Source organism: Lissotriton helveticus, chromosome 12 (assembly GCF_964261635.1).
Source record: "Lissotriton helveticus chromosome 12, aLisHel1.1, whole genome shotgun sequence".
NCBI lineage: Eukaryota > Metazoa > Chordata > Amphibia > Caudata > Salamandridae > Lissotriton > Lissotriton helveticus.
Window position 1 is genome coordinate 809,204,004 of NC_136073.1, and position 15,979 is coordinate 809,219,982.

The 15,979-nt window shown below is 40.4% G+C and overlaps 1 protein-coding gene across 2 annotated transcripts in view; it reads right to left on the minus strand.

Moving 5' to 3' along the window:
- Window positions 1-15,979, minus strand: part of RUSC1 (RUN and SH3 domain containing 1) — a 210,664-nt gene that overhangs the window by 110,654 nt on the left and 84,031 nt on the right. For both annotated transcript variants that reach the window (XM_078669581.1, XM_078669580.1), the window contains 2 exons: window positions 613-689; window positions 30-204 (listed from right to left, as the gene is read on the minus strand). In XM_078669581.1, coding sequence (XP_078525707.1) covers window positions 30-204; window positions 613-689 — 252 coding nt within the window. The remainder of the gene's footprint in view (window positions 1-29; window positions 205-612; window positions 690-15,979) is intronic.

Sequence of the window (15,979 nt, forward strand, 5' to 3'; positions counted from 1 at the left end):
GTTCTTGAGGGTCACATGTCTTGACTTACCTGGCTTAACTGAGGCCTCCACCACAGTCCAGGGGGAAGTCCGTCTCCTGCCCGCAATCACATCCTTCTGAAACGGTTTCAGGCCGTCACCAACCAGGGCATACAGAGCTGGACAGAGGGTGTTTAGGACCAGATGACCCACTTCTGGACTCAGCCGGCTGTCCCCCAACTGGGCCTAGAGCAAAATAGTAGGAAGCGGTGAGATCATGAAGTCCTACTCGCCCCTCAAATCGCTACTCCTTTTATTTTGTTCATAGTCTCAGCAAACCTCTAAAAAGATGTCTTTAACTTTGTTCCCTTTTGATTGATCCATACTGTATTTTTAGAGTAGCCACATTAGGAAAATTAAGTTAAACAGATCGAAATTAAACGCACACCTCAAAGGCTATCTGGAGAATTTGGATCTGGCTCCAGCTCTCCTACATGGTCTTATGCCTTCTGGACCCTCATGCACACTCACCTTTCCAATATTTTTTTGCCTGCATAGCTTTTCATATCTAACATGCCTTTACTTCCCTGCCTCCTTCTCCAAATGTATAAACCCTCCCACATCAAATCACTTACAAGGATCCTAGACTCTCACCTTTTGGACAATATTCCGGGTGATGCTGAAATGGGAGATGATTTTGTCCACTGAGGAGCTGACGGCCACTAAGAGACCTACAAAGAAAGGAGAGGAAGTCACTCTGATCCCAGAATTAAAGAGTGCATATTCAACTGTGTTTTCTCTTTGCCATCATCTTAACCTGCTCTCTCCTGCCCCTCTACTGTTTTCGGTTAATCCCAAACATTGAACATGATTATGCGGGTACTAATCTCTTCCAACAGATTTCTGGTTTAAGAGAGATCTATTTGGCTCTTGAGTGTGTCATGTTTGCTACAGAGTTGTCTTGTTTCATCCAGATTTCTATACAAATGTATTGTGGATACGTACCTGCATATTGCGTATGCCCTCAGTGGAGACATTAATGTATTCCTTTTAGCTAGGCAGGGATGCACTAAAATGTATATTTAGGATAATAAATCTCTAAGAGAGACTGCAATCTTACTGTCCCCTCCATTGAATCAATCAAATCTAGAATGTCAAGGAATGTGATAAGGCGCTGATCGCTTGAACATACAATATGAAACAAAGGGAGTGGTTTACGCGATAATGCATTTTTTAGGAGTGACACTGATGTAAGGTAACTTGACTGCCCAATACAAAAGTTCCTTTTGTCTACGGTTTAGAAGCTGCCATAAGGCATAAAAAAGGATCCATAAGTAAAAAAGGCTGAATTGTTAAATCCATACACAGATGCATTAAACATGTATTTCCTCTACAGGATGAACTAAAACTGTAGTGCCATCACGGTCCATGTAGCCAGGAAAGTTGTTTTTATTCTCGAAAGATGGATCTACCAAATCACTAGAATTTTTTTTTTCTTCAGATAGCCTTTTTTCATCAACTTTTGCATAGGCCTGCTACTGGACATTATGGCTTCATCAACTAGCCTCTAAGTTTCCATGCTGAGGTGTGTTTAATAGACAGTATGTCATGAAAGCCTGCATGCCAGCCTGAGACCAAGGCATGTTAGGTCTACATGTGGGTACATTACTGGGCCACAGTATGCGACTTGGAAAAGTCCTTACAGTGATAGTAAAGTCTGTCTGAGCCAAACATCTTCTGTGTGAAGACAATGTGTCAACACAGACATATTTACTGTTGTTCTCTTAGCAAAGTGCCTCAGTATCCTAGTACACACTTTATTGAAAGGACAGAGAGAGAGAATATGTGTGGGTGTATTTTCTGTAAACAACAATTTTAGAAATACAGCCAGATGTATTTTCCTACGTGCCTTGAAGGTTTCAGTTTAAGGTTGTGTGCTCCTTACCCAAAGGTAAGCAGTGAGTATAATTAACACAACCAGGAAGGATGCGCGGAGAACTTATGTGCAGACTGACAAACAAATCCAAAAAGGAAACTACTTGTATGTATTTTAATCATCAATTCTTTCAATTATTATTTGACCTTTTACATTTTAATTTGTCTTGTGATCTGCCGGTTTTTCGTCATAGAATATTTCCAGACACGTGTTGCGACTGTACATGCTCTTTGTCAAGTTTTCAAGTTCATAAAATCAAAGTAGGTCCCATTGATGGAGCAGATTCCATCTGCAGTCAGGCATTGTTTTATTTTTGTGCTACAGACAGACTGCATTTAAATTGCCACGCACATTTTGGTGCAAGTTAAAACCATGGCACATGAAAAACATGAAAGTGAGGCCTATTCAGTCTGAAATGCTTTTGCTGAATTAACATGTGTTTTTTCCAATGTAGAGAAAAGTGGCCTTTTTACCTTTGAAGATTAATAGAATGTGTTTCTCTCTTCCCAGCGCATCCCATGTATACTAAATTCACTATTTCTGTCTTAAAGGACTTTGACTTGTTGCTTATTTTGATAAATATTTTCAGTTAAATAACACCTCTTTTTATAATGTGTGTGAATTAACAAATGCACCAAACACTACACAGGGGACTAAATGCTTTTTGCATGAAAAGCTATCTAAAACACTAATGCATATTGCTGTGTGCACTATATTAATTGTGTGTGCTTTTAAAATTTACACTAAAGCATGAAGATGCTATTTTGCACATTTATTTTGCATGTTGTACACAAATTAGAAAAAGCAGCTTTATACTAATAACTTGGCTAGGTAAACATTTATAAAGGGTATTAGTATGGAGTTGGGAAACATAATGGGCTGATTTACATGAAATTAATATTATCTTTGTGTTTGTTTTATTTTTGGGGCCTACTCAAAACATGGCTGCCTGTGAATCCATCAAGGCTATGGCTTGCAATTTAATGAGAAGGGAGCATGCGCAGACTGTGGCAGCTTTCCTCATGACAAGAAGTGAAGGACATCTTGAACTGTAGATTCTTGTGACTGTGCCAATGTACCAGTTAGTTAAAAGTGTCCATCTGACTGCGCTGAGAAGGGAAGGAAGAGAATTAGAATGAAACATTTTTCTTAGTAAATATTGCAAATGTTTATAAATGTAGTTATTCATGTATGCTTCTTTTGTTAAAACTGGTAAAGTCAGGATTTTAGAATGAGTCAGGGTATTGAGAACTCATGCCATCATGACTGACCAATCACGTACAGGTTTTCCTGAAAGATGCTACATCTTTGTGTAGTCTGCCAATAATTAGAGTATAAAATAATGTCCTCTCTGGATGGGGGCTGGCTTTTCTCAGCTCAGCTGGCTTCTATGGGTTAGGTACGCGAAACGTCCCAGGAGATTGCTGAAGGGGAGGTGCGTCCGAGGAGATTCAGGGGGAGGTTTCTTGCTTCCACGTCATATTTTGGCACTGCAGGCCACATTCCTTTGAGGTCTGGTGAAGGGCGGGCTGTCTCCCTCCTTTTTGCTCTTTAGACACAGAGATGCACAGACAGCAACAGATAGAAAGGCTCTTTAGATTTAGATGCTAAACTTTAAGTTTATGTTTTGACTAATTAATTAGGTCTAAAAAGATGTATTTGTTTTATGCATTTATTTCTCTTAATGGGAGATTTTTGCCAACTATTTAATTATTGATTAGCTTTGCAAGACTATTTTTCTTAGAAACTCTTTAAGAATTTTGACTGATATTTTGCGCCACATTTTCTTCCCTACATGTTATGCTTATATGCAGACTGTAATGTGTTCTGTATTAATGCTATTTTTCCTGTTTTCCAAATTCTGTAACCTGATTGATATTTTACTAATGAATAAAGGGTCAGAGAAAAACTTAACTTTTGACTAGAAAATAAAACCCTTTAAAATACTCAACAACTCCCTTTATTGGCTTGAATAATAAATTGCATTTTTACTGTTCAGGTTTATTTAAGTCTCCTGAAGGTAATACATGGTGTGAAGGGCCCAACACCTTTTGAGGGGTAAATTGAGGTAGCATGAGGGTTTTGCATTGAGAAATTACCAGAAGAAATTACCGCTCCATCACCATGTCATCACCATTTTCAGGCTGTGAAACTGGATGAGCCATGACTTTGAAGCTTTGATGGAGTGTATATAAAACATAGAAGTTGAAACACCATTAGGATAAGACATTCTTTGAAACAACTGCAGGTTAAAATATATTTTTATGGAAAGTAAAAAAGTGTTAATACTGCCACAGGTCACCCCAGGATTCATTAAAAATGTAAATGCGCCCAATAAAGGTTACAAGACCAGGTTGCTTTTAGTCGCTCGTTAATGAATAACCTCTCACAACACTGAGGCGTTGTAAAGGTATTTACAACGTGACGCATCTGGGAGATGCGTCACGTTGTAAAGCCCTGCGCCAGAAGGAGGCGTTCTGGTGCAGGGGGGAGGGGGGCGTTCCGGCGCAGGTACGCCTCCTAAAAGTGGCTGAGTGAAATCTACAAGATTTCACTCAGTCACTTTGGGGCTCATGTTGCGTCAAAACCCTGCTTGAAGCAGGCGTAAGGATTGACGCAGCATTAACAAGATAGGGCCCCCCAGAGCATTACTGGAGCTGTCTCGCGCTTGCGATGCAACTCCAGCAATGCGCCGCCTTTACGGCACAGATGCGTCACGCATCTGTGGCTTTTTTGCCCCATGGTGCGCCGCATTGTAAATGCGGCGCATCAATGGTGGCGGAGGCATGGCGCACAATAAGTGGCGCATCCCTGCTGATATGCAGGGAGACATCACTTATTGTAAATCTGCCCCTAGCGTTTACTCTGAATATCTGTAGACAATTACCTGGTTCAAGCTTTGCTTGCACTTCCATGGACACCCTTTGATAGCCTGCGTCAGATCTGCTTATTTAGATGCTTGAATAAATCATGAATCATACACTGTTTTTTTCCAAATGTCTCAAGCTCACATGAGACAGCCTTGAAGTAGTATTTTCTGCAGTTTGTACTGGATAGCCCAGTCTTTATTTCCATATGCTTTTCTAAATGCTATTTCTCATTAGATAAGTGGTTGACTTCTGATTTTGCAAGTTCAATTTTGCGAATTGTGATATTTTTGGTCTGACTCAACAGTGCAGCTGTTTTAACACATATTGTGACCATTTCTTAGAAATAGACATAAAGCGGGCCTTGGCGTTACAATGTGGATTATTGCTCTCTCGCCACATACTCTTAGCTCACTGGAATATCATGTCAGTACTGACCCCAGTGCTTTAATTTCCATGCATGAGGGACTATTTCGAATCTCAAAAGCTCACTGAATCATCACACTTGAAATGATTAGTCTCAAAGATGCTTCGTTCATAGAAATACATTATTTTCTGTTTTGTTTTTGACTACGGTCGCCTAAAATACTGATTTAGTCAAGGCTCCAAATGCGAGCCAGACCTATTGGCTTTGCCAGTGCTTGTTCTTTAAAGCCTTTCTTAACCTTTTGCATCCCTGTATCCTATCAATCAACTATAAGATGTATCTAACTCCAATGGGGATTGTTCGTCCGTACATTTCAAGAGTGTTTCTTTCAATTAGATACTGGAGTAAGATGTACGTCTTGACCTCATCCCTTGCAGCCCCTGTTGATGAATTAACCCTTTTCCCTTGGGCAGCGCCCTCTAGTGGCTGTGGAAAGATGTGTCGTTTTGGGCATATCTCATCATGGTCTCGGATAGCGGGTTTACGTTGGACTAAAAGGACATTTGTTCATTCCTAAATGTGGTCAATAAATACTAATGTATTCAATCACTCATTCTTCGTGCGTTCATTCTTTCCGTTTTTGCTTTATTCGCTTGTCCATTGCTTCATCTATCCAATTCAGTCGTTCATTCGCCCAGTCATTCAGGCCCTCTCAAGGACGACAGGTTATTTTGTCGCTGCACGCGGGAAGTGACGTCCTATAATGGGCATTGTCATGGAAACGAGAATGGGCATCGCTATGGCAACGCACTTCTCTCTAGCACCTCTCCAGGGAAGTGGAAGGTGTGATGGAACTGACGGTCGCCATGACAACGGAACCAGAAAGAAGAAAAGGCAACCTTTCCACACAAGGTGCTTCATTGTTGATGGCTTTTTTTATATATCAAACCGAGCTATTTTTAGGTTCCAGTTTCCAGGACATTAACCTAAACTGGTGTTTGCAGGTCCCACAGCGACCCCTGCTGGGCAATGCTGGAACGACGGTTCGGAGAGCTTTCGAGTAAAACCATACAATCTAAAACAATTAAATCGGGATTTGTATAGCGAATGCAATGTTGTGATTTGGCAACAGCTGTTATTAACCATCTTAACTGCAATTCATTTTATATTCCATGGTGGAATGGAGAAACGGCCAAGGCAGAATTGCACTCTACAGGTCACACATAGATTTCTGCAGTAGGGGTATTTGCCCACTCAGCTGTTTTACCGACTATTGCTGAATGTTTAATATACATGGATCACTTCTACAATGCAAACCACGAACTAAAACTGAATGGTCTTTTGACGTAGTATTGCGTAATCAAATGGTATACGTTTATCGACCTCGGAATGATGAAAGACTAATTGATTGAAACCTGCGACCAGAGGGTTAAACCACCGAGCTAGTTTAGACTAGAGTTTCTGCTTTTGCAACGCACCACGTGTATTCACCATCTGAACACCTTGTCCAGTACTGAATTACCCTGCTTTCGCTTTTGTTCCAAACATATGTAGTTTAAGCATTTTAGGGTCCTATTACAAGATGTGCTTAATTAGTAAAAAAAAAATATAAAAAAAAGTAAAACCCAGGGCCTTCCTCAGGAGGCCACTGCAGCTTGCGCCCTTCATTGCCTTTGCCAAGGATAAACCACCACAAACACAACTACTAACCTTCACACTCCTCCTACAAGTGCGACAATTCAGACTATTCCATGTCCACAAAACTATAACAATGGCTTGGACGGCAGGTATTGGTCATTTTTAATGTATATTGAATGAATAACCAACTGTTGTCCTCATCCCTAAATTAGATAGCCAGTGCCACCATGTGGCAGACTGTTATAAGTGCTGGTGCAACAATTAAGTGCAAGTGCGGAGCACCGGGAAAACATCAGCTCGAATTAAGCACTGGCAATTCAATAGGACCCCCCCCCCCCCCCCGGCCCCGGGTATGGTGTGGTGAATGTCGCAGGAAAGCATGTCATGCATGCAGTAGGACAAACTCATTAAAGAAAATAGTGCTTCCAGACTAAATAAGACTACCGTGTAACAACAGAAGTAAAAGGGTCAGTCCTCATGGGAGGTTACAAATGAAGACAAGGCGGTACTCAGGAGAGCCTAACAAGCCTATTAACGAAACAGAAGCCAGCATTTACAATGAACAATAACACAAGGCGATGAAAATTGTGGGCAGAGAGTAGGCGGAGCTTCAAGTCCATACTCGAATACAGCATGCCTCACAGAGCAGCGCATGTGCCACAAAGGCTCGACCTAAAAAATATACGCAGGGCGGCCGCCATTGTGTTGCATGGCTGTCTCAGCAGAATTTGAGGTTACCATGACAGAATCGGTGAGACAAGTATGCACATGTCTTTCAATTTAAGGAATTTGGTATTCGGCAGCATCATTCATGGACATAAGTCATATCATAAGGTTCTGGATCCATACCCTTTGACTCTGGCCCAGCCACCTGATTCATGCGTACTTCTGACAATTCTAACTGTGATCTCGTAGAGCTGCTGATTCAGTTGTGTTTGTTTTTCCGTTGCAAAGAAGAATGGGTAATGGGGGCAAGCACAATTGCACCTATCCTTAGTACTGCTTTGTAAAGATTTTTAGGTGCCACGGACCGGAGATTCAAAAGCCCCTAAATCTGCTAAAACAAGGATTGACTTTCTCAAAGCTTACAACACACAATGTTCCAGCACTCTAATTGCAATTATACCCTAATATTTCAACAGTGGTAACAGTTAATATAAAAAACTTTTTCAAATCGATAAAGATAACAATTCAGTGGAGTTGTTTGCAGTTCATTCTTTATTCTTTCTTTTTCTTCAAATAAAAGACTGTAGCCAACGCGTTTCGTCCTTCACAGACTTCTTCAGGGCAGAAAATATAATGGTTTTTGGTCTTTAGCAAATATTTTAAGTCTCTCCCCAATGGCATCCAACTTGAATTCAGATTGCCTTACAAACTCTCTGTCTTTTGTATTCAAGGAGGCTGTAGTAAAGATGTTCCTGTACCAAATGATCAGTCCTGAGTTATGGTTCTTCGAAAGTAGGTTAGGGCCGGATCCATGGAGTGGCATCTTCCGTGGTCGACCACGGAAGACGCTACGCCATGGAGCCCACACGCCGGTCTGGCTTACTATTGAGAAAGCAATAATCAAAAGAGAATGGATCACTTGTCCTGTTAAATCAGGGTCTTTATTGTATACATATAAAAAAAAAACTCATAAAACGTACACAGGCCAGTGGCGGTATAGCTTGATTCTCCGCCTAGGTGTAACGTTCCAGCATCATCATAGGGTTTTAGGTTTGTAGTATGCTGTCCTCCACCAGGAGGTAGACCAACTGATTTCCAGTAGTCTCCCGAGATTAGAAACAGTGAATATAGTGCAAGTGCTCAAGTGCTGTGAGTTAAAATTATCTACTTCACTATGTCATTATGTCTCTACTTCACTATGTCGACATGCTTCAGCCTTCTTGTGAATTCTAAAGGCTTTCTTCAGGACCAAAGTGCGTAGGTAGCTTGTTGCAGCCCCTACTTCTTGTGGTTAAATTACCACCGACATTCTTAATTCAGATCTGTTGTATCTGTAATTACAAGAGAAAGAAATCGATATTACCATAGTTTTATCTTATATCCCTATGTGTTTGTGGTTATTCTATTTGATACCAAGGTTATTTAAGCAAGTAATGCTGTCACGACTTTAGCAAAAATGGATTAGCTAGAATTCTTTGTGATATCTAGGTCGCCCAGCCATAGTGGCAGTTAGAACAAATGATAAATTATCAATTTATTTAGATTAAACTTTTCGCTCTGATCGTGGGTCTCGCCGACACTGAATAGGATGGTGTGGTTGCCACTGTCTATACAATCGTTCGTGAGTCGAGTTTTATAATATACATATTTGTCAAAGATTTAACTCCAAATGCGTACATGAAACTATCACAACTCTCACACCCTATTATTGAGCTGGAATGTGGGGAGGGGAAGTGAAAAGGTTACTCAACAACCGGGCTTATATGCACTTAGTAAAATTAACTCTCAAACCCGTTGTAAGTCCGTTTGTGTGGCCTCAAATACATTGAAGGTGATCAAAAAGTGTTTCCATTTTGCTCTTATTCACACACCCTTTTCATGAACAGTAGTTGGCCAGTATGCATGCGTTTAAACGACACAGTCTTGTTATTCAAATAACGCCATAAAAAAAAGAGCCAAGCGTGCGGGATTTGTAAACACAGTGAAAGGTAACGGGTGAGAATTAGAAGGTTAGAGGATTACCTTAGATGTATTTCATTCTTTCTTCAGGGTGCCGCCGAGCATTAACGGACTTTTACTGTGGAGAATAATGATTTTGGTAACTTATCTCTTACCGTGAAATTTAGTTTCTTTGCATGGATTGGGCGTCAGTCGCTTACCCGGTACAAGTCACTATCTTGTTCTGGCTCTGTGCGGCGTCCTGTTGACGCGCGGCAGCATATAGAGCCCATTTACATAGAGCCTACTATCGAAATGGTAGTAGGGCTCGTCTAGTATGGTTGGCAGCTTTTGGTTGGCATAGAACAATCTCTCTGTTTTTAAATAATGTTTGTAACGCGAGAGTGTAGACATAATAATGAATCAAATTTGCCCAGTTAATTTATAGGAAGGAATTCGAGTTTGTTATCTCTCTAGTTACAAAATGCTGGTACAAGTGGGTCTCGATACGGTCTATCTAAAATGATGTTGTTTTTATGGGCATATTGCTAAGATAAATCCATTCAGTTTTCTATTTTAAAAGATGTGTGTTCTAAAACATTTATTAATGTTTTTGCACTCTCATCTAACTATGGAGTCTATGAAGTTGTTTTCAAGGTGGTTGATCTCCTTGCATCTTTTGGAGCGATTTTCCCTAATAATGAGGACCATACCAGTTAGAGGCGCCTTGTAGTGTTCTTGTTAGACCATAGAGTAAAGCCATAATAAATACTGTAAATGGGAAATTACCTCTTTGACCTAATGTATGCAGGTATTCTACAGTGTGTGCCAGGGGATGGTATAGTTCAGTCCCTAGCTATCTGTTTTCAGACGGTGGACCCAACATTGTTCTTTCTCAAAAAGGACTCGTTCTGCGTTGTGGATCTTAATATACAGGGTTTCTAAGACTACCCATTGTAGATCCTCCGCCGAGTGATGTTTTTCATTGAAGTGTTTGCTCATCTTGGTAGTCGGACGTTTGCAGTTGATGTTACTTCTGTGCTCATCAATTCGTAGTTTGACTTTACGACAATTCATGCCTATGTACCTGCTCTGCCAAGGGCATGTAATCATGTATATTACGTGGGCTGTATTGCAATTAGTGTGTTGGCGCAATGTCCAGGTGAAATTCGGCATTAGTTGCAATACTTTGGTGATCTTTGTTAGTTTACATACTAAGCTTGAACCAGAAGGATAATGGCTCACAATGAGACTCAAGTTCCAGGCTGCGGTCAGAATTTCTTTGTTATTTACTAGTGATGGTCTTGTGTGCACCAAATGATCTTTTATGTTCAGAGTTCTTTTATTCGAAAACCTAGGTGTGGGCCATTGGAGGGTATTTGACGTCAGTATTCTCCAGTTTTTATTCACGATCTCCCTAATCTCATTGGATGATTTATTGTAAGTTGTTACACAGGTGAGTACGTCAGTTGTAGCTTCTCGTAGGGTTGTTTCTAACAAGCTCTCCCTTGGTTGATGACGGGCTCGTTTTTGACATCTCCTGATGGTTTTGACTGGGTAGTGTATTTTTGTTAGTCTGTCTTCCAAATCTCTGGATTGTTCTTTATAGTCCTTGAGGCTACTACAGTTACGTCTTATTAGCAAGAATTAACTGTATGGTAAATTCTCCCTCAGGGGTAGAGGATGGAAGCTGTTGTATGATAAAATACTGTTTCTCGCTGTAGGCTTATAGAAGGTCTTTGTCTGGAGGGTATCATTCTCAGTATAGATAGTAATATATCCAAGAAATCTAGTTTTCTGTCTGATACACATGTGAACTTTAGCCATTCGTCTCTGTTGTTAATCCACGTTAAGAATTCTTTCAGCATTTCTTGTGAATCTTCCCATATCATGATGACATCATCGATATAGCGTCGCCAGAATCGTATCTGCGACAAGAAAGGATTATTCTGGTTTTGTATGTATTGCTGTTCAAAGTCTCTGACATACAGCCCTGCCACACTTGGGGCAAAGGTACTTCCCATGGAAGTACCATGGCATTGCTCATAGAGGGTCCCTTCGAATTCAAAATAGTTTTCAGTCAGTGCTAACTTGAAGCACTCGAATACAAAATGCCCAAGTGTATTTTAGGTCCAATCTTCAGCAAACAGTATATTCTCGAAGGTGTCCAGAGTCTTCTGTTGGGGGAGGCTAGTGTAGAGTCTCTCTACATCGAGTCCTACCAGGTACATAGTTCTTTCATTATAGGTTTGCTGCTGTAGTTGATTCAGGAGGTCTTGTTTACCTTTCAGGTACGTAGGTGTATTTTGTACCAGTGGTTTCAAGAATTGGTCTGCAAATTGCGATAGGGGTTCTAGTACTGACCCAATCCCTGAGATGATTGGGCGTCCTGGTGGTGGTATTCTGTTTTTATGAATTTTCGGTAGGGAGTAAAAATATGGTTTTCGTGGTGAGCTGGTTCTTAGAAAGTCAGCTTCGTGTTTAGAAATCCACCGATTTACTTCTGCCTCCTCTACCATCAAGTCAATCGTTCTTTGCAGTCTACTTGTAGGGACTGTGGTTATTTTTTTGTAGAATCTCTGGTCAGTTAGTAGATCCATGCACTGTTGTTTGTAGCCCTGCTTGCTTAGGAGGACAATCGCTCCCTCTTTGTCTGCTGGTTTGATCACTACGTTATCATCTCTGCGTAGATCACCCATTGCTTGTTGTTCTTGTTTAGTCATGTTAACGTAAGGTCTTCTTGTCGTTGATTTGATTTGTTCGACTTCTTTCATTATTGCTTGTTCGAAAGCCTGAATTTCCACTGGTACCATATGGGACGGTGGACAGAATGTAGACTTCGGTCTAAGATTCTTGTCACTCTCCGAAATTTCATGTTCCTTATTCATGAAGAAGGCCTTAAGTTTAACCTTTCTGCAGAATTCAGCCAATTCGCATCTTGTTTTGAAGATGTCAAGTGGAGGGGTAGGGACGAAGCCAAGACCTTTATTTAAAACGTTCTCTTGGGTGGTAGTGAGAACTGTATCAGGAAATTTGACTACCAGTGACTCATTGTGCTCGGTCCCGGTTGTTCTTTCGTCATGCTGCCTGTATGTACTTGTCTCTCTTGGTCGTTCCATGTTACCCCTCTTCTTCTCCCTCTGCAAGTATTCGGGCCTCTCCCTAAAAAAGGAGGTTCTGGCATGTTCATCATAGGACCCATTGGTTGTGGTCCTTGGAAAAAAGGATTCATCCAGCCGTTATAATTCGGTAGGTATGGTTGAAAGTTAGCTTGGGATTGATCAAAGAATCTTGGTGTCTGCCACCTTTTGTTCCGTTGGCGGGGATTCCGTCTGAATCCCCTCTTCCTCTCCTGGGATAGTTACCATCATCACTGCTCCAGTCCGAGTTGTTACTGGAGTTCTCCCCTGCCGATTCCTCATCTCCCTGATCAGGGAATACGTAGTCATCCCTTGCATAAGGATGCATGTTCTCTATGGAAAACTTCTTTAAATCTTTGCTCAATTTTTGGATCTTATTTTGAGTAATATACTCTTTGGTTTCATTCATCTCCCGGTTAATTTCATCGAGTTTCTTTTTAAAGACTGAAATATGTACTGTCATCTTAAGTTTGGCTTCGCTGACTTGTATTTAATTGTCAGTACTTCTACCAATCTCGTAGCTGTTTTAATAATGAGGACTAATTAGTCCCTAGTACATTTCCACGAGATGGATGACCAGTCTTTGCGGAAGGCTATGTCTTTAAGGAAAATTCGGGGAGCATTCTGAACCCATAAGCCCTTGGGGGCAGCATTGACGCGTAGATATTCTTTCATTATTATTCCATGTATAACCGTTCTGACTTGCTCTTTTTTAACTTCTGATAGTTCATCCCACTAGCTTGATTGTGTCAGGGTCTGTGTAAGGTCCTTATCTTGTAATGACAGGGATTCTGCCAGAATGGCACTCACTTCCTCTTCGGTGTAGCTAAGACCCGGGTTCTCTGTCATCTTAGCTTCTTAGCTTTAATTTGCTTAAGGCGCAGTTTAAAGAAATTACACAATTTGTGTTTAATCAGTAACAGTGTTGGCCGTATTCTGGTTCACAATGTTTATTAAGTTCCCACAGCTGCACGCTGCTTCAATATGTAATCATTAAAGTAGAGGCAAGTAGAAGCTCTGTGTCCATTCAGCTTCCTAAGGTTACAGCAATAATCAAAAGAGAATGGATCACTTGTCCTGTTAAATCAGGGTCTTTATTGTATGCATATAAAAAACCCTCATAAAACGTACACAGGCCAGTGGCGGTATATCTTGATTCTCCGCCTAGGTGTAATGTTCCAGCATCATCATAGGGTTTTAGGTTTGTAGTATGCTGTCCTCCACCAGGAGGTAGACCAACTGATTTCCAGTAGTGTCCAGAGATTAGAAACAGTGAATATAGTGCAAGTGCTCAAGTGCTGTGAGTTAAAATTCTCTACTTCACTATGTTGCGCCAACATTTTATTGCAAAAATTAATGAAGTGAGAAATTAAAAATGATTAAGGTGCAGTTATAGACCCAGTTACTAGTCCTCCGCACTATTGGGTCAACATGTTTCAGCCTTCTTGTGAATTCTAGAGGCTTTCTTCAGGACCAAAGTGCGTAGGTAGCTTGTTGCAGCCTCTACTTCTTGTGGTTAACTTACCACCGACATTGTTCATTCAGATCTGTTGTATCTATCTGTAATTACAAGAAAAAGAAATCGATATTACCGTAGTTTTAGCTTATATCCCTATGTGTTTGTGGTTACTCTATTTGATACCAAGGTTATTTGAGCAAGTAATGCTGTCACGTTTTTAGCAAAAATGAAATAGCTAGAATTCTTTGTGATATCTAGATCGCCCAGCCATAATGGCAGTTAGATCAAATGATAAATTATCAATTTATTTAGATTAAACTTTTCGCTCTAATCGTGGGTCTCGCCGACACTGAATAGGATGGTGTGGTTGCCACTGTCTAAACAAGCGTCTGTGCCTCGAGTTTTATAATATATATATTTGTCAAAGATTTAACTCCAAATGCGTATATGAAACTATCACAACTCTCACACCCTATTATTGAGCTGGAATGAGGGGAGGGTAAGTGAAAAGGTTGCTCAACAACTGGGCTTATATGCACTTAGTAAAATTAACTGTCAAACCCGTTGTAAGTCCGTTTGTGTGGCCTCAAATACATTGAAGGTGATCAAAAAGTGTTTCAATTTTGCTCTTAGTCAAACACCCTTTTCATGAACAGTAGTTGGCCAGTATGCGTGCGTTTAAACGACACAGTCTTATTATTCAAATAACGCCATAACAAAAAAAGAGCCAAGCGTGCGGGATTTGTAAACACAGTGAAAGGTAACGGGTGAGAATTAGAAGGTTAGAGGGTTACCTTAGATGTATTTCATTCTTTCTTCAAGGTACCACTGAGCATTAACGGCCTTTTACTGTGGAGATTAATGATTTTGGTAACTTATCTCTTACCGTGAAATTTAGTTTCTTTGCATGGATTTGGCGTCAGTCGCTTACCAAAATCATTATTCTCCACAGTAAAAGGCTGTTAATGCTCGGCGGCACCCTGAAGAAAGAATGAAATACATCTAAGGTAACCTTCTAACCTTCTAATTCTCATCCGATACCTTTCACTGTGTTTACAAATCCCGCACGCTTGGCTCTTTTTTTTGTTATCGCGCTATTTGAATAACAAGACTGTGTCGTTTAAACGCACGCATACTGGCCAACTACTGTTCATGAAAATGGTGTGTGACTAAGAGCAAAATGGAAACACTTTTTGATCACCTTCAATGTATTTGAGGCCACACAAACGGACTTACAACGGGTTTGAGAGTTAATTTTACTAAGTGCATTTAAACCTGGTTGTTGAGCAACCTTTTCACTTCCCCTCTCCACATTCTAGCTCAATAATAGGGTGTGAGAGTTGTGATAGTTTCATGTACGCATTTGGAGTTAAATCTTTGACAAATATGTATATTATAAAACCCGACTCACGGACGATTGTACAGACAGTGGCAACCACACCATCCTATTCAGTGTCGGCGAGACCCACGATCAGAGCGAAAAGTTTAATCTAAATAAATTGATAATTTATCATTTGATCTAACTGCCATTATGGCTGGGCGATCTAGATATCACAAAGAATTCTAGATATTCCATTTTTGCTAAAATCGTGACAGCATTACTTGCTTAAATAACCTTGGTATCAAATAGAATAACCACAAACACATAGGGATATAAGATAAAACTATGGTAATATCGATTTCTTGCTCTAGTAATTACAGATACATCAGATCTGAAATAACAATGTCGGTGGTAAGCTAACCACAAGAAGTAGGAGCTGCAACAAGCTACCTACATACTTTGGTCCTGAAGAAAGCCTCTAGAATTCACAAGAAGGTTGAAACATGGCGACCCAATAGTGCGGAGGACTAGTAACTGGGTCTATAACCGCACCTTAATCGTTTTTAATTTCTCACTTCATTAATTTTTGGAATAAAATTTTGGCACGACATAGTGAAGTAGAGAATTTTAACTCACAGCACTTGCACTATATTCACTGTTTCTAATCTCTGGACACTACTGGAAATCAG